This window comes from Choloepus didactylus, chromosome 8 (assembly GCF_015220235.1).
Source record: "Choloepus didactylus isolate mChoDid1 chromosome 8, mChoDid1.pri, whole genome shotgun sequence".
Lineage (NCBI taxonomy): Eukaryota > Metazoa > Chordata > Mammalia > Pilosa > Megalonychidae > Choloepus > Choloepus didactylus.
Window position 1 is genome coordinate 25,565,154 of NC_051314.1, and position 18,512 is coordinate 25,583,665.

The 18,512-nt window shown below is 42.0% G+C and overlaps 1 protein-coding gene across 2 annotated transcripts in view; it reads right to left on the bottom strand.

Annotated features, from left to right (window-relative positions):
• STAB2 (stabilin 2) overlaps positions 1-18,512 on the bottom strand; it is a 163,146-nt gene that overhangs the window by 56,509 nt on the left and 88,125 nt on the right. For both annotated transcript variants that reach the window (XM_037847099.1, XM_037847098.1), the window contains exons 32-39: positions 16,717-16,815; positions 16,517-16,624; positions 13,328-13,459; positions 10,583-10,711; positions 8,615-8,671; positions 5,622-5,717; positions 4,443-4,638; positions 2,901-2,996 (exon numbers count right to left, since the gene is read on the bottom strand). In XM_037847099.1, the coding sequence (XP_037703027.1) occupies positions 2,901-2,996; positions 4,443-4,638; positions 5,622-5,717; positions 8,615-8,671; positions 10,583-10,711; positions 13,328-13,459; positions 16,517-16,624; positions 16,717-16,815 (913 nt within the window). The remainder of the gene's footprint in view (positions 1-2,900; positions 2,997-4,442; positions 4,639-5,621; positions 5,718-8,614; positions 8,672-10,582; positions 10,712-13,327; positions 13,460-16,516; positions 16,625-16,716; positions 16,816-18,512) is intronic.

Below are 18,512 nucleotides of genomic sequence, written 5' to 3' on the forward strand. Positions count from 1 at the left end.
CTTTTTTTTCTGTACTACACCGGAAACTCCTTGTGCAGAGTGTGCACTGGAGACAGGGATTAGAGATGAGGCTAGAAAATTGGGAGAGTGCCAATTGGGAAATAGTTATTATGCTCCATCCTGCTAAGTAGTTGAACTTTCTCTTGTAGGTGGTGAAGAACCATAGCAAGTTGTCTAGTCCTGGGGAGGGGGTGGAAAACCATGATCTTATCTATGTTTTGGCAAGTTCTCTCCAGCAGCAGTGAGCAGCATGAAATGGGAGATGTGATAGGTAATTCTGTGTGTCATCTTTGTTGGTTATGGTGTCCAGTCAATTGATCAAATACTGGCCTAGTTGTTACTGTGGAGGTATTTCAGAGATGAGCTAGCACCTATAATCAGTTTATTTTAAGTAAAGGAGATTATCCTGCATAAAGTGTGTAGGTCAGTTGGAGGTCTTAACAGCAAGAACTGAGGGTTCTAGAGGTCAGGGAATTTCTCCCTTAAGACCTCAACAATAACTCTTATTGGAATTCCCAGCCCGCCAGCTTCCCCTAAGGAATTTGAACTCAGACTTCAAATAATATTTACTGGAATTTCCAGGCCATGGCCTGCCCTATGGAATTCAGACTTTCCAGTCCCCACAATTGCATGAACCAATTCCTTATCATAAATCTGTTAATACCTTGGGGGTTCTGTTTCTCTGAAGAACCCTGACTGATACAGAAGGTGATAGGCACAGAGGCAAACAGATTGTCAATGAAGTTACTAGTGAGAGGGGGAGCAGCAGGAAGGGATGGATTCAAGAGATGTGGAGGGGATAGAATTATTTAGACATGATACTGAGTGACAAGGGAGCATGGGGGTTGACTAGGTGGTCTCTAGATGGGGTGACCTAGAGGGTGGGTCACCTACCTAGTGCAGATGACCCTACCCCTTCATGGTGTGATGCTTACACACTTTTATGTGTTCACTGACATCTCTTACATCTATATCTCCAGGCTTGATCTTATTCCTGAGCCTCAAACCCACTAATCTAGTTGCCTCCTCTGCAGCAATCGTCTGGGTACCTGTGAGCATCTCTCTCCACGCTGTAAGGTATAGGGACCATACTGCACTCACTACAGTGTCCTTAGCATAGTGCCCCGCACATGGTAGGAGCTTGGCAAGTATCTGCTGAATGAATGAATGAGTTAATGCTCCCTGAACATCTCCACTAGGATGTTCCCTGGTAACTCAAACTCAACCCCTTAACCCCAAACAGTACTATCCCCAAATGTCCTCTTTCTAAATTGGTCTACCATCTGTGCAGTTGCCCAGTACAAAATCCCAGTGTCATCCTTGACTCCTCCCTCTTCCTTTCCTCTAGCATCCAATATGTTGTCATGTGCCATTGATTCTACCGCATTTAGCAATCAAATGTCCCTGTTTTCACTGCCACAGTCATGCCACTAACTTGTTTCAGACTTTCATCAGTTGTCTCTTGAAAATCTGCTAGTTTCCAAACTGTTCCCTTCTGCTTCTCTTGAAGTGCAGTTGGTTCTCTTGTGCACCATGCTCTTATAAGAACATAAGTCACAGCCAGAGGCCACATTATCTATTCTAGAGATTCTTCTAGGATGCCTTCCTGTTTGCATGACCCCATCGTTCCCTGCTCCCCTCTCCTGGGTTCTCTGAATCCTGGTTCTGTACCCCAGCATTTGACACCTGCTCTGGACTGTCTTCTTGGCTTGGGCCCATTCAGACTTCCCTAGTTCAGCTTTTCAATCAACTCTTAATTCTGCATTCCTTTAATTTCAGCATCACCTGGAGACTTGGGCAAAGACACTCCTGACAACTCCACATCCCTGGAACCTCACTGGGGTGGTGGAGACCTGTGATCTCTTCCCTCACCCCCATCCCAGCAGAGGGGGAGTCTCTGACACCTGCTTCTAGGGGTTTTCTCTTCAATCCAGCATCAGAATGACCTTTCTATAATGCAAATATGATCATATCACTCCTTATTTATAGCCCTTTAATGGCTTCCTGTTGGCTTTGGGAGAAGGTCCAATCTTATTAATCTCTCATGGTTTGTCTTGTCCCTACTACCCTTTTCTTATTCAGCTTTTCTCTTTGCCCCTATACTCTTCTCATTCTGAAATCCTTTGGTTCTCTAAATGTCGTGAGCTTTCTCACATTGCTGTGCTATCCTTGTGCTACTTTCTGCTTGAAATTCTCCTCCCACTCATCACTCTCACCTAAAGCACTCTAAGAAACATCAGCACAGTGTGGCGGGGATGGACGCAAATGGGCCTGTTTAGACACTGTTGGTGGGAAAATAAATTGCTATAACCTTTGGCAGACAATTTGGGAATAAGTAGCAAAACCTTCTCTCAGAGTGTCAATACCTCATCCGAAATTCCACCTCTAGGAATTTAACCAAGTGAAATATAATAATAAGACAAAGGCGAAAAGATATATATATATGAGATGTTCATTGCAGCATTGTTTATGATAGCAGGAAATTGGCTAAAAAAAAGCCTGGTATACTCATAATGGAATATTATGTAGAAATTAAAAGTAATCAGGATGTTTATATTTATTCACATGGAAAGATATCCATGATGTATTGTGAAGTGGAAAAGGTACATTACAAAATGGTATGTAAAGTATGGTCCTATATACATACATTTACATGCATAGAGAAAAGTTGGAAGACTAGCACAAACTACTAATAACAGCCATTTCCTATCTTGAGAGTATGAGTACTTTTCATTTTCTTTCTGATTTTTATTTTACAATTTTTTTTTTGCTGCAAGTAGGAATTACTTTTATAGCCAGAAGAAGCAAAAAGGTGTTATTTCTATTTTAGAAAGAAAAAGAATGCAGCTGCTGAGAAGTGAGGCTAAGAACAGATCATAAATACCGAGGGCTTCTCTTACCACTGTCACATTTCACTCCTCGCCAGCCAACGTCACATTCACAGGAGCCGTCACCCATGGGTCCTTGGCTGCACCTCCCATGGACACAAGAACACGCTAAGTGGACAAATGTCCGCAAATCATCAGATTGTGACCATGCTCAATAACTCATTTGCCAGTTACTATTAGGGTTCGTGTCATTGCATATAATTCTTCAACCCAATCCCTGAGAGTTGTTGTCTTTAGTGGAGTGCAGGAAGGGCAGGTGCATAGGAGGAGAGAAACTACCAGGATGGTGGTAAGGGTGAACCAGGTCATGTTCCACAAAGCAGTTCAGACCACAGTTTCGGGACTGTGTAGCAGTATGGGTCAGTGACCCAAGCAGCATGAGAGTGTCATCACAAAGGTTATCTGAGAATTGAGGGTTATAGAGGACCTTTTGGAACAAAACCATATTTATTCCCTGAGTGGACTTCAATAAGCAGCCAATCTGAGCCTGGATGTACACAAGCCTGGTGTGGTACTGCCTTCTTTACAAACATGGAAATGCTGATTCCTTTGTTACACAGCAGGGTCATGAGCCTCTTTGAGAATGGGCTGAAAGCTAAGGATGCCTTCCCCAGGATAAAGCACCCAGCTTTGGGGGTTTCATAGATCCATGAGGTTCATCAATGGATCCCAGGTTAGGAACTCCTGCACGAAGGCAAGCGGATCATTCTTCCAAATAGCATAGAACAAACTTGGCATTCCAATAGGTTCATTCCATATTAACTAGCAAGGTCAAGTTTATGGTATCTAGTGCCAGATGGAACAATGCTTTGTTTTCTCATCATGGATTGGAAACTTCCTTTCCAGTCAACACTCTCACAGCTGTGTGTCCCTGGGCATAAGGCAGTCAGGGTGAGAGGAACAGACGACTTGGACCAAACAGAGCTCTGGTTTTGTAAAAACAACTCCGAGCATGTTGCTTGCTGGTAGTGAATCAACAGAGTCATTTTTACGTAAAGGACAGCTTGATTTAAGAGCAGGTTTTGAACTCAAGCAAGGTGTGCATTCAAATCTCTGTTCTGCCTTTTATCAGTTGTGACTGCTGTTGGTGGGGGATGGGGGTGGGGTTGTTATTTACCCTTTTTGCCTTAATATCCCAATCTATAAAACGGAGATAACAATATCCACAAATGTAAGATTCCTGTGTAGATTAAATGAGATAATGTGCATAAAACTGCACCAAGCCATGTCCAAAACTGAGAATGTGACCACAATGAATAGTGTGCAGGCAAATACAAAAAAATATGGTTGGGTTGGGGAATATCAATGAACAGGTTGTGGGGTCTGGTCAGTAGGCCCAGGTTAGCAACTGAAAATGTTTGGAAACACCGCCCTATGCAAATTACACAACACAGACCTTCTTATAATTAACAATGATGACAGCAGGTGGGAATCCAGCCTGCCTGGGGAGTCATGCCCGTTAGAGAGCACACACCCATTCATTCCTTACTCCCACATCTCTGGTGGGTTTGGGGGTTCTCAGAAGCCTGCTGGGGTGGGAAGGAGAGCACCCACCTTGGTCGCAGTGGATGCCGTAATTGCCCTCGATGCAGGTCTCACAGGCTGTGCCACTGAAGCCCTTTCCACACTCACACACGCCTGTGCCGTTTGTGCCATCCAAGCAGATCCCGTTTCCGAAGCAGACGTTCCCAGCTATCCCTGGGCAGGGCTGGCACTGGGGACCAAAGAAGCCTGCACAGCATTCTCTTGTCTGAAAAAAAAGGACAAGGCTTGACCACACTTCCACCTTCTTCTGATTTTGTCCAGCTCCAGTTTAGAAATCCTGCCAGTGGGACTCTGCATGTGCCCTGTTTCTGTGACCCCTCAGGAGGGGCTGTGGGGCATGGAGACGAAAGAACTCTCCGAGGACCGAGTGAGGATAAGCAATTTCTGAGGGTGCTATAGATGGGACCGAGACCTCCACTGGGGAGGTAGCAAAGAGGGAAAGGAAAAGGCAAGTAAATGGAAGAGAATGAAAAAAATATGCAAGTATGAATGTGGGGCTGCGGGATGGGGAGCTGTAGGGGTGGGATGACCCTGGAGCCTTAGCTATTCCCAAATCCTTGGCATATGTTATTTCATCTAGTACTGAAGGTCAGGAGGCCTCTGCACAGGAGGCATTTGGCATTTTAAAAACAAATCTCTGGGAAGCCCTGTAGGATGGCTGTTGGCTTGGACTTGGCTTTATACCTGAGTGCATTAAAACGCAAAATCTCCTCCAGCCCCAATCTCTGCAGCTTCAGGGCCAAACCATCATGCCTGTTGCTAGGAGAGGCAGGGGTTATGTCTACTCCTCTGGTAACGAAGAATTTTCCTGCAGATTCCAAAGCAATGGTCCAGAGGTTCTTAGCTCTGGGCCCCATTTTCTAAATAGCCAGGTTCTCCTCTTTTCTTGAGATATGACCAATTCCTCTGTCCTGTTTGCCTATAAGCATGTTGATAGTTTCTCAGTCCCTCAATTTCTTCATCATGCAAATGGATATTATAGCTTCTACCCATTTTCTGTCTCACAGGGTTGTCCTGAATTTTATTATTACCTTTGCTACTTCAAATGACAATGACAATGAAGATAATGTGGAGGAAGGGGTGCTGGTAGAAACAATACTTGCCGAGGCATTTTGAAAAGTGTAATGTTGATTAATTTTTCCAATATTGTTGCAATAATGAAAAAGATGATTAAATCATTAGACTCACAATTACAGTTTTCACGCATTTTGACTGGCACCCGAAGAAAAAGGTTCGCTTTCCCATGAAATAACGGTAATAGATACATTTCCGCATGATTGCATCCTATGAAATAGTAATGATTATTAGATTTTTAAGTAAGAAAAAGTTTTCCAACCTCTACAAGCAAGTGCGTGTGGGACACACTGCTCTGCATCTCTGACTAGATTGTTCTGGGGAGGGAGGGTGATGGCTTCTTGGCACCACTTCATGAGCAAGAAAACACAAAACACAATGTTGGCTGCCAGAATGCCAGGTGAGAAAATCCAAATAATTATACCATAAAGTCGTACACCATAAGAAGAACTTTTCTCTAAAAGATGAACTCAAATTAGGAAGAATCATAGAATAAACCAGATAAAAATTTCCTTCCAGCATTATAAATTGATTGATCTGAGTCTTGGTTTCTATTTATTTTTTTTATTTATACCCTGCCTTGGTCCAATAAAGTATTTAAGGCTGCTTACAAAAACCTATAATATACAAGATTAAATTAAAATTCAAGGGAGAGACAGCATTTATTACTGATATAGTAAATTATTATCTTCATGTTATGGAAGAGGCAATAGTGTTTATTCTTTGAAATGGTAATAGCATTATCAGAGGCAGTTTTTATGAAAAATAGCTACAAGAAACATGGATAGGTAATTAATTCAAAGACATGTCATTCCACCTATGTCTGAAATCTGTTTCCTTAGAGAAAGTTAGTTGTCATGTTAACTATAAAGGGAAATCAGAATTCAAGCTGGGTATGGTTTTGGATGTGGAGTCTGTCTTCTCTGATAAGATTTCTTGCTGCTGTTCTAGACTGGCTACTGGCAAATGAAAGGCAGAGACAGTGAAAAATCCCTTCCTGGGCTGTGCGTTGATTAATATGATCTCTAGTTTCTATTTATTTATTACTTAAATTTTGCCTTCATCTCCCCAAAATGGATTCAAGACTGTTTTCAAAGATTCATACAGTATAACGAGGTAGAATTAAACTAAAACCAAGTGAAGGCAAAAAAATAAGTGTTGGAGAGGATGTGGAGAAATAAGAACACTTGCATATTGCTGGTGAGAATGTAAAATGGCATGGCCAGTATGGTAGACAGTGTGGCTATTCCTCAAAAAGTTAAACATAGACATACCATATGACCCAGCAGTTCCTCTCCTAAGTATATAGTCAGCATATGTCCATGTGGAAATTTATACATGAATGTTTATAGCAGCAATTATTCATAATAGCCTGAAGGTGGATGTGGCTCCCAGGGGTGTAGATGTAGATCTCCCTGGAAACATGGGACATGACTCCTGGGGATGAGCCTGGACCTAGCATGGTGGGATTGAGAAAGCCTTCTTGACCAAGGGGGGAAAGAGAAATGACGCAAAGTAGAGTTTCAGTGGCTGAGAGATTTTGGACAGAGTCGAGAGGTCATTCATTCGGAAGGGTGTTCTTATGTGGATATCCGTTTTTAGTTTTTGGTGTGTTGGAATGACTGGAGCAAGGTGCCTGAAACTGTTGAGCTGCAGCCCAGTGGCCTTGATTCTTGAGGATGATTGTATAACTGTGTATCTTATATTGTGTGACTGTGATTGTGAAGGCCTTGTGGCTCACACTCCCTTTATCCAGTATAAGGACAGATGAGTGGAAAAAATGGGAAGAAAAATTGGGTGAATAATGGGGTGGGAACGGAGGGATGGGATATTTTGGGTGTTTACTTGTCTTTTCATTCTTCTTGTTTGTTTGTTTTTTTTTTCTGAATAATGAAAGTTTTCAAAGATTGATTTTGATGATGACTGCACAAGTATATGGTGGTACTGTGGATGGTTGATTGTACAATGTGGATGACTGTATGATATGTGAATATATCTCGGTAAGACTGCATTGGGAAAAAAAAGAAATTAGAGGCCTAGTTTGTACCAAGAAACCTAATATTAAACTATTACTCATACTCATTGAGGAAAAAAAAAAAAAAAAAGAAAGAAAGCAACTATTGATACCTGTAACAACCTGGATGAGTCTCCAGAGAATTATGTTGAATGAAAAAGCCAATATTGAATCTGTATGATTTCATTTATATGGCATTGTTTAAATGACAAAATTATAGAAATGGAGAACAGATTAGTGCCAGGAATTAAGGAAGGGATGGCTGAGGGAGGGAAGTGGGTGTAGTTATGAAAGGGGGACATGAGGAATCCTTGTGATGATGAAAATGTTCTGTATCTTGACTGTATTAACATTATTATCTTGGCTGTGATATTGGACTATAGTTTTACAAACTGCTACCATTGGGGGAAACTGGGTAAAGGGTGCACTGGATCTCTTTGTACTATTCCTTATAAGTGCACATGAGTCTACAATTATCTCAAAATAAAAAGTTTCATTAAAAAAATAAAAAATAAAAACAAATTCTAGCCCAAAGGTAGAAGCCACCCAAATATCCATCAACAGATGAATGAATACACAAATTGTGGTCTACACGTACAATGGTATATTATCCAGCCATTAAAAGGAATGAAATACTGATACATGCTACAACTTGTATGAACCTGGAAACATTACACAAATTGAAAGGAGCCAGTAAGAAAAGATCACATATTGTATGATTTCATTTATATGAGATATAACAGAATAGGCAAATTCATAGAAGCATAAAGCTGATCAGTGGTTGCCAGGGAATAGGGAGAGGGTGGAAAGGTAGTGATTACTTAATGGATATGGGGTGTTTTTCTGGGGTGATGAAAAAGTTGCAAAATTAGAGAAAAGTGGTAGTTGTACAACATTATGAATGTACTAAATGCAACTGAACTGTACACTTTAAAATGGCTAATTGTTTGATATGTGAATTTCATATCAATTAAAAAAACAAACAAGTGAAGGAATTAGGTAAGTGAAAATGAGGTGTCCTCAAGATTCATTTTCTAATTTGGACTTTCCTTAGATATGGAAACAATTTTATCAAAGGAGACAAAATACTTACTAGTGGTTTAGTTCCAGGTGGGCAGGCAGGCTGTGGGGGACACTTCCCACACTTCCCCTTGATAAAACAGAGGCAAAGAGAATATTTCAAGATTATTAATTTCTGTGCAAAATCAGCCTGCAGATATTTTTGAGCCCTTAGAACTGAAGATTTTAGAACATGCAAATGAGAGCCAGGAAGCTATTTAGAAAAGTCATCTGGTCAACCTCTTTAATGTTCCTTGCAGCAAACACTTCAACTATCTGGGGTCTTGGATGTTTGAGCATCGCTTTCCTCCAGAATACTCTTATGACCCTAATAATTGAAAGTATGAAAGTCTCATCTCATTGAAATCCTAATTACTTTAGCAACACTCATTTATTGAAAACCCACTATTTAGCAATTGGGCCCGATTCAGAGACCAAGAAGATGTGCTAGACATAGTCCCCAGCCAAGGGGCACACGGTGGAGTTACCCCATAGAGATAATTAATAAGATTATAAAACAGAGGCGCACAAATTAAGAATGACAGAAACTCTTAAGTGCAACCTGTTCCTAAAACAGGAGGAAGCCAATGTGCCAAGTGTGACTCTTCAGAGTTTCAATTCTGGGTTGGACTTGCTTGCTTCTCTGCCACTTGCTAGTTATGTGAACATGGTATTACTTAACTTTTCTGCACCTTGTTTTTTCCCATCTGTAAAATGGGAAAAGTAACAATATTTATTCCATAGGGTGTTGTGAGGTTTACATGGGTTAATACATGTAAAATGTTAGAGCAGTCCCTGAAACATAATAAGTGCCCAGTAAATGTCAGTGATTATTATTATCACTGAAAGATCTTACAACATTCCATGGACTAGAGTGAAAGCCTTCCTGAAATTCAGAAATAGTTTATTGATTATTTTCTTGGTTACAAAGCCTATCACTTTATCTTAGGACTGATTAAAAATACCTTTATTGTTTCCTTCTGTATTTTTTCTACATGGAAAATGAGAATAAACTAGATACTATTTTCTTTTGAATGATTTTTCTTACGTGTGAAATCTGTCACGTAGCTCTCCTTTGCCAAAGTGATGTAATTCTAAGTCCCGGCACCACTGGTCCTATTTTCTAGCTTTTATTTTTGTATTTTTAGATTTTTTCTCTTTTTTCTAGGAGGCTCATTTTTGTTGGGATGGTGGTGGAGGAAAGTGCTTGGAGTACAATTCATGTCAGCCTCTTTAAAGCACATCACATGGAAGAGGAGAGAGCAGACCTCTTCTTGGAGTTTTCAAGAGGGGGACAATGCTAAACCATTCATGAGGCTCACATATTCCATGCCACTTCAGGTCTCTACATGTTTGCTTATGTGTTTATCCCTGCCTGATACATTCTTTTCTTTCTTCTTTGTCTGACTAATCCCTGCTTATCCTTCAGCACCACCGTGGAGAGCCATCCCTCTGTCCTCCAGACTGGGCAAAGCGTTTCCCCTCTGTGCCTCCCTGTCACATAATAAATTTCCAGAAAACATCAGTGGTTATTATTATTATTATTACTGAAAGATCCTACCCTATCCCATGGACTGGAATGAAAAGCTTCCATTACTACATCCCATAGCACACTGAAATAATCCATTTCCAAATTTTTCCCCCTAGAAGAGCAGGCTTGGCCAACACTTGCCATAGGTGCCAGACATAACAAGTTTTCCCTTAGAGGCAAGCCATGTCTTCAGAATCTGGCTCAATATGGCCCTCCAGGCAGTCTTCCCCAGGCACCCAAGATACAGCCCGTTGCACTAGATTGTGAGCCCAAAAAGGGCAGTGGTCACATCTTATTTATCATTGTGGAGCCACTGCCCTGCCTTGTATGCTCCTTGGCAAATCAGAGATGCTCTCTCAGTGTTCTTTGAACTGGATGGAGATACGGTAATAGAAGAGTCTTATACTTAAAAAATTATCACAAATAAGTCAGTACTCCTTAGTTACATCATTGGCTCTGGATACAACTTACTTGTAAAATAGTAGTGTTGTTACTATCACATCTATTCTTCTGAATTTCCAGAACTTTCCCCAAGCCGTGGATCACTCCCTTGTCAGTGGCTACATTGGTGTAGTTTATTGGAGCCTCATTTACATAGAGCTGTGAACAAGAGGGTTAAATATAAATTTTAGTTACAGTGTTTTTAAAGGAGGATGGAGAAGATGGATATTGGAGGATGTAAATATGACAATAACCTGGGGGAACATTCCAATGTTCGCCTGGAAGGTAGCATGGTGTAGCGGAATGAGCTCTGGCTTAGGAGAGAGGAGTCTGATAACAGTTCTGTCTGTGGCACCATCCAGCTGTGTGCCCTTAGGCCAGTGGCTTCCCCTCTTTGAGCATCAATTTATGATTTTGTAAAGGGAAGAGGTGTTCTAGATAATCTCTAAAGATTTGTATCCATCCCTAAAATCAATTAGTTTATGATTCTTTGAAAACTACTGCATCGTGTTCATCATGCTAATGCCCAGTGGCAAGATGGCTCCTTGGACGTGCTTAGATGTGCTGCCCCCTGGTGGTCATGGGGTTGTTACTGGCTTCCAAAGCCAACAAAGGGAGAATGAAGTTCATTGTCCTTTCAGCATGTCTCCACTTTGTGGTTTATTTGCAAGCAGCCTTCGGAAAGGCTGAGTGATATTTATATAAGAATAACAATAACTAGCATTTGTGGAGCTAGTTTTAGAGTTTGTAAAAAATGTTTCATCAGACAGTATCTATCAGACAGGAGACTGTCTAGCTCTCTCCATTACCCTGTGTTTCCCCTGGGCCTTCACTGGATGCTTGTTATGTTTGGATCCGTCTTTGCCTGGCATATCCATAAGAATCTAAGACGTGGGGGTTAAGTCAGTATCTAATTACTGCCAACTCAAATTCAACTTTGAGTTGTAATTTATTTTGATTTTATTTTTATGTTTTTTTTAAAGGAGGAGACAATTTAATGATTGATTACTGCAAAATCAGTGAAGGCATTAATTCATTCATTAATATATTCATTAATGTAACTAATATAACGTTTAAAAGTTGGGACTGTGTGTGTGTGTGTGTGTGTGTGTGTGTGTGTGTGTGTGTGTGTAGCTGTAGCAGGGCCAAGACTGGATAAGGAGGAAAACTGTTTATTGACCTAGATAGATGTCAAGTTAGTATATAGGACAGGTTTACATTTTTTAATAACAGCTCCAACACTCCCCCCTGCAGCAATATTAAAATGATTCTACAAAGTGCTGAAATTTGAACTTCCACTGAATGTTAAAGTGTGTTATGATTTGCTTGATGTCAAGTGAATTTCTATTGGATGCTGGAAGGAATCGTGGCTGAGGTCCACAGACACGTCTCAGGATCTGTGTAGATTTCAGAAGCTTGCAGGAACCTTATTGGTGGTGTCAAATGGTGATTATAATTCAAATTTTCCAGAATTTTAAGATGCTAAGCTGTTTTCAGATACCAAAATAGTAGAACTTTTGATGCTGTAACACTGTCGATATGGCATTTAAAAAAACTGGAATCATTTTCATTGTGAGATGTATCCAGAGAATTATGGGTTGCATTAAAATTTTGAATTGAACACAAGTCTACTCATTTAGAGAGCATTTATCTACACCTCCATTTCCTAAGAGAAAGAAAATCAATATGGAAAAAAACAAAACCTCTATTGTAAGGATAATTCTTGCTCTAGATCAAATAATTTCCAAACAAATGGAAACATGAACACGACAGTATTGAAACTGATTAACTCTGCATAACAATATTCTTCTCTACATGATGAAACAAAAAAAGACAGATAAGAATAAAAACAAAAATGAAAGCTCTCTATCAATAAAAATTTTCCATTCCTGGAAAAATAAGACAATGTATTAAAAAGGATTTCCTCAAAGTTATAATACAACAGGGGATTATTTGTAGGGGTCAGATGAAAATATTTGGCATTAGCTTATTCGCCAGGTAATCAAGACTCCAGCCCCACCCCCCTATGGAGGTAAAAAAAAAAATTTACACAAAAATTCACTTGTGATTCAATAATGACACCATTAAAGAAATTGCTGTTAAGATTGCACTTTTAAAAAAGGAGCAAATAATAGTATTGATGAAAATTTTCTGTGATTAAACTTTCTTCATTTTAATATAGTGCTTAGTTCATCTTAAGTAATAATTTGTTTTCATTAATTTTCTTTGTGAAAATTTATATTAGAATTACATTGTGGGTTTCTTGTTGACTTTTCATGGATTAATCTTTTTACTTGATAATACTGGTGCAGTGGTTGGCTGGCTCTAGTACTGCAATCTCTATGATGAAGCAATGATAATAATATTAATCCATTTGGCCGCTGGGTCCTTCTTATGTCATTAGGTTCCTTATGCCCTGGAGCCAACATCATTTCCTGGGAGTTAGTTTGCGTGCTTCAGGGTCCCTTCCCTTTTGAAGACCGTGTGGTAACTGTCTGTTGGGCTTGTTGTGCCGGTGTGGATGGGTGCCTATTGACTGCTGGGATTCAAATACCATAATCCACAAGGCTACACTGATTACCTGGAGGCTGGCAAGGGGGAGGGTGAGTGGGAGTTGGGACAATCTGGTTTGGTCATTACTTTATGGTAAAATAGCCAAGTGTCTTTTGTTGATAAGGCTTAGGAAGCACTGGTGAGATTATTCCACTATAGAAGAGATGCAGCATGATAGGAGCTAAGACACTCATTCCTGGGTTTTAAATAAAGGGACCGCACCTGGTCACTATGGAGAAAGAAGCCAAGGAGGTAGGAGAATCCCAGCATGGTCTCCCGGTGCATGCCGTTGTGCAGGTCATTCTTCAGGAGTTTCTCCTCCAGAATCACATGATACCGGAGCACACTCTCCTCCTGGAGAACACGAAGAACCGAAAGTCAACCAATTGGGCAGCCAGTCTTCGACACTTACCAGAATTTTCCAATGTGCCAGGCCTGTGGGGATTACTTGGAATAGCAACAGCTTGTTGAACTGGAAGTTTTGGCCAAGACATAACAGATATTAAATACTAAAGTGAGTTGTGAAACTGATCACCTTGGAGACTTAGAAATTTTCCAAAGAGAATAGTTAAGATCTTGTTAGGTGACTTTAAAACCCAAATGAAAATATGAAAGGCGGGGGAGGATTTTTGAAGGTGATTTCTTTGGGGAGAACTGTGGGTGAAGAGAGAGTGCCCTGACAGTGGCCCACCTTTCATCTCAGGGGTCATGAGAGAAAGCTGAAGAGTCATTTCAAAGAGCTTGATCTGTGTCCCCTGCAATAGGGCGGCATGTTGGGTGGGGTCTGATTCTGGCCTGAGAAGTCTCTTAAGCCAGAGACTTCTGGCGAGCTGCTCAGCCATGGAGTGAAGGGTTGTCATGGCACTGAGATAGGCCTGCACTCCCAGAGTTGGTTTGGGATGAGGGAGGTGTGTGTTTCCCGTGGATCTGAGAGAGCTGGTGCCTTAAGTCTTATCCAAGATGGTGGCTTAAAAGGGTGGTCAGGCTTCCCTAGAGGAAACACTGGAGATGGTCTTTGAATTCCCAAGGTCTAAGGAAGGAAGAAGTAAAGCAGGAGTAGAGTGCATCCACACAGGTGGAGGGAACTGAAGTCAGAGAACACCAGTGATGGGTGGGATCTCCAAACTCATTAAGTGTCTGAGAAAAAAGGAGAGAGAGAGAGAGAGAGAGAGAGAGAGAGAGAGAGAGAGAGAGAGAGAGAGAGAGAGAGAGAGAGAGAGAGAGAATATGCTTTAGGCCCAGAGAGTGCAATGCCATTTTACAATAGTACCAGCTAGATAATAACTTCCTATCCTGACCACCAACCCTTCCTACCCCACAACTGCAAACCCAGTGAGTCCCAAGCTGGGTTTAATGAGATTGGGGAGGAGGAAAGGAAGCATCATGGGGGAAAGAAAGAAGGTTATTAAGTCACTGTCCCTCAGCTCCAGCCCACCCTTTTCTACTCTGCTGTGCCATGCTGGGGCGGGGACTGCAATCTACCTTTCTCCTTTGCCAGGGGCATCCTGTTAGGCTCCGTTGATGGGAAGCGCTAGAAGGAGACTGTGAGGCTGGAGGAGGAAGAGGGACTGGCTCCTTTCTGTTTCTGTTGGCCTCACCCCACCCTCACTTCTTCACCCTGGCAGTGGCAGCAAAATCCACATGGTGGTTTTCCATCATTTGTGGACCCAGCTTTATCAGGCCATCCCCACCCCTGAGACATCAGCACCAGCCTCGCATTGCCCTCTCCTAGAGAGGTGGGTCTTAGATCTGCAGGGACCTTCTTCCAAGGTAGAGAGAGCACTAGCTGAGCCGTGTCCGCTCCTCGAAAATCTGAATAATTCTGTCCTCTTCCCTTTGCTCTCCCAGGGTTGGTAGATGCTTCTGGCAGTTGCTACCCCTGAGATCTCTCTCCCTCTCTCTTTCAGTTACCTTAATACAACTTCATACCTAATGAACAGTTCTTAATATTAAAATTTCTCTGTTAGAACAACAGATGGTTTCTGTCTCCTGATGGATTCTGATGAATTCAAGGACCAAGCCCCCTTCTTTCGCTTCCTGCCTGCAAATAAGCCCCAGAGTGAAGCAGTGAGGGAAGAAGATTTAATTTTAAATCAAATACAAAATGTTGATTATTGCAAGGGGCTGGATTCTTTCATTTACTTGTGACCTAAGTTTGTGACTTAAAGTGACTCTAGGACTTTTGGGGGAGCAGAGAGACTGAGGAACTGCCTGAATTTTCATCTAGGGGCAGGGAAAGAACATTCCGCACCGAACAGGTTTAAAGGAACATGGGGAGACAAAGTAAAGATGCTCTCTGATTCCATCCCCTGAGTCCTGCTTGTTCCACGTGTCTGTTACAATTTAAGACACTATCTCTGCCTTCATGGAGTTTATAATCTCATTGGAGAGTTAAGACCCATCACCTTGAGAAGACAATTCATTGTACCAGATGGCATATGGTAACTCTTGAAGGGGGTATGAATGGTCTGAATTTAAAGGCTTGGGTGACCAGAGCCAGCTATCCCAAGGAGGTGGGACTGGACTTGAAGAATGGGTGGGGAGGATCAGGAGGTAGTGAAGGGGGAAGGACAGCCTTTATGATTGGCAGGAGTAGATACGAGCAAAAGCACCAAGAGAGAATTGTCTTTGGTGTGGTTAGGGTCTTTGAGACGATTGCTCTGGTTAGAGGACTAGTGGGAGACTGCGGTGGGTCCAAAGGAGGCTTAGAGGGTCTTTAAGTACCAGCCCCCATCTCGTTAGCATTTTCATCTCAGTCATGACAGGAAACAGTGAACTTGCCATGCAAATACGGCTTCAAACAGGTCCTCTCATTGTGGGCCTGGGGGCAGGGACTCCGAGCCCTTCCTAGATGAAAATTCTGGCGCCACCACTGTAAGTTGGGGCCAGTTTCTGGAGGCTGAGTTAGTTTGGACTTAGTCCAGCAAGAAATGGGGATCTGCTGAAGGGTTTTGAGCCAGAGAGGAGCATTATTAAAGCTTTTTAATATTTTGCAAAATCCTATGATAAATGTGGACTGTTTACCCATAGATATTAGGAATCAGGAAAGACAGAGAGAAGAAGAAGGAGGAAAAAAGAGATGACTCACTCCCTCTAGGGCCTTGCTGCTGACATCTGAGCTGCCTGGATCGGGGAGAGCCCCGGGAGGGGAGGAAGGGCAGCCAATGATTCTGGGTTCCTGGGATGTCTGCATCCTAGTGCATCTGGCCCCAGTGTGTGCTTCCAGGGGTACTCAAACTTTATGGGAGGCTCCAGCATGGGAGAGTTTATGCATGAGCTTATGTTAAATACCTGGATATGGAGGAGGAGATTTTGATGAAAAAGTGCAATGTTGTATGACTGGTGGATTGAGACTCTTGAGTGTTTGAAATTTCAGAAAATAATTTCCCCGGCCACGTTTTTGAGACCTACTAGACTTGTGACCTTCTTCTCCCGGATGTAATTCTCGATGGCCTCGTTGTTGGGAGCAAACACTGTGTAAGCATCAGCAGCCTCGATTGCATTCGCCAGGTTATATTGCTGTGACGGAAAGAGACAAGAGTGCATGAGCGACTTCCATCCCCCAGGAACCTCAGCAAGCTGTTGGGCCCGGTGGGGAAGGTGGTACTTGCAATGATGTAGCCCCGGAAGATGGAATAATTGGGCATCTGGTCCAGCCGGGTGAGCAGGTTTGGTAAGGAACCAGTTAGACTTCTTTGGGGAACCAGAACCTGGGAAAGGAAGCCAAAAATGTGCTTAGCACTTGCTGCTTGCCAATACATACAGAATTTCAGTTAACCTCTTTAGGTAGTCCAAGGAATTGATGTGAAAATGTTTTGAAGATTACTCACAGAATGAAAACATCCTGGAAGGCAGAGTGACAAGGCTGGAAGGGACTTGGAAATGTTATTAGTTCCATTTTATGACTTGCCCTTCAACCTCCCTGATTAGGGAAAATTTCATCTTACAGAAACAACTTTATAATTCCCTCCAAGTAATCCATTCGGCTTTCTATAGTCTACACTGTAAGGGAAGGCCCTGCAAATCCAACTTAAAACCTACAGGTTGCAGCTTACATCTATTATTTGTTTGTTGTTCATTTATTCTTCAGGTTCTCTCATTCCCTTTTTATTAACTTGGAAGTCTTAAACTGCAAAGTGGTGGGTTGAATCTGGCTTGTAAAAATGTTTCTTTTGGTTTACAGGGTATAATAAAAGTGGGACATTTTCACATAAGAATCTAGATTTCTCATTTCCTTTTAAAAATGTCAGTCTGAATTTCTGTATGCAGCACATGGGTGTAGAGAGTAGGAGCCACCCCCTTTGTTACAGTCCCCACCACTCCCTTATGCCTTCCACCAGGCTCCCCGTGTTCATTTTGTCACCTGTTTGGTGCATACAGGCATTTGAATTTGCAAGCCCTGCATGATTCACCTTCTGGCCATAGAACATCTTCTTGTTCTATGTAGAACTTTCTCAGATTGAAGAACCCCAAACTGGAATGTTTATGATTCAATCAGCCTTCAATTAATATTGAGCTCCTATTACAGGCCAGGCAGTGGATATACAAATGTGATTGAGGGCTGGGTCCTCCCCTTAAGGAGCTCATGGTCTATGAGAAGAAGGGTCAGCAAACTACAGCCCATGGGCCAATTCTAGTCTGCTGCCTATATTTGAAAATAAAGTTTTATTGCAACACAGCCACACCCATTCCTTTTTGTATTGCTTATGGCTGCTTTTACTCTGCAACGGTAGAGTTGAGTAGTTGTGACAGAGACCAGATGTCCCACAAAACATAAAGTATTTATTATCTGATCCTTAACAGAAAAAGTTTGCTGACTCAGCATTAAAGGAAGACAGATTCAGTTCTGAGTTTATGGAGCTGAAAGGCTTGGGATTACTAGATGGGATCAGGCAGATTTGGGAGCTATGAGCAGATGGTCTGATAGAACTGGATGGTGCTAACAAAAACCCACACGTCCATGTCACATAACAGAGGTCCACAGCTAGTCCATAGAGTGCCTCTGCAAGTTTAAAACAAGGTGCCCATTTCTCTAGGAGTTTTTGCATCCCTAAAGAGGGCTGCACAGCTTGGGGAGTAAATTGTGGGCTTGATGTAAGCCCCACTTACCCCCATGGCTGGGCATCTTTATATAGGACACAACCTGCACCACTGTACATGGTGGCCCCAGAAAAGTGACCATGATGCCCAATGGATAGCTGTAGAAGGAGCTCTTTAGGGATCCAGTGCAACCTGGAGGCTAAGCAGAGAACTTGCATCAGTAGACACACACCCGTGAATTTGGAGTGTTCACATACCCTCTTCCTCAATCCAGCCACTTAACCACAAGAGCCTCAGTATTCTCATCTGTGAAATGATTACAATAACAGCATCTACTTTCTTAATGTGATGCATAATATTTGGCACA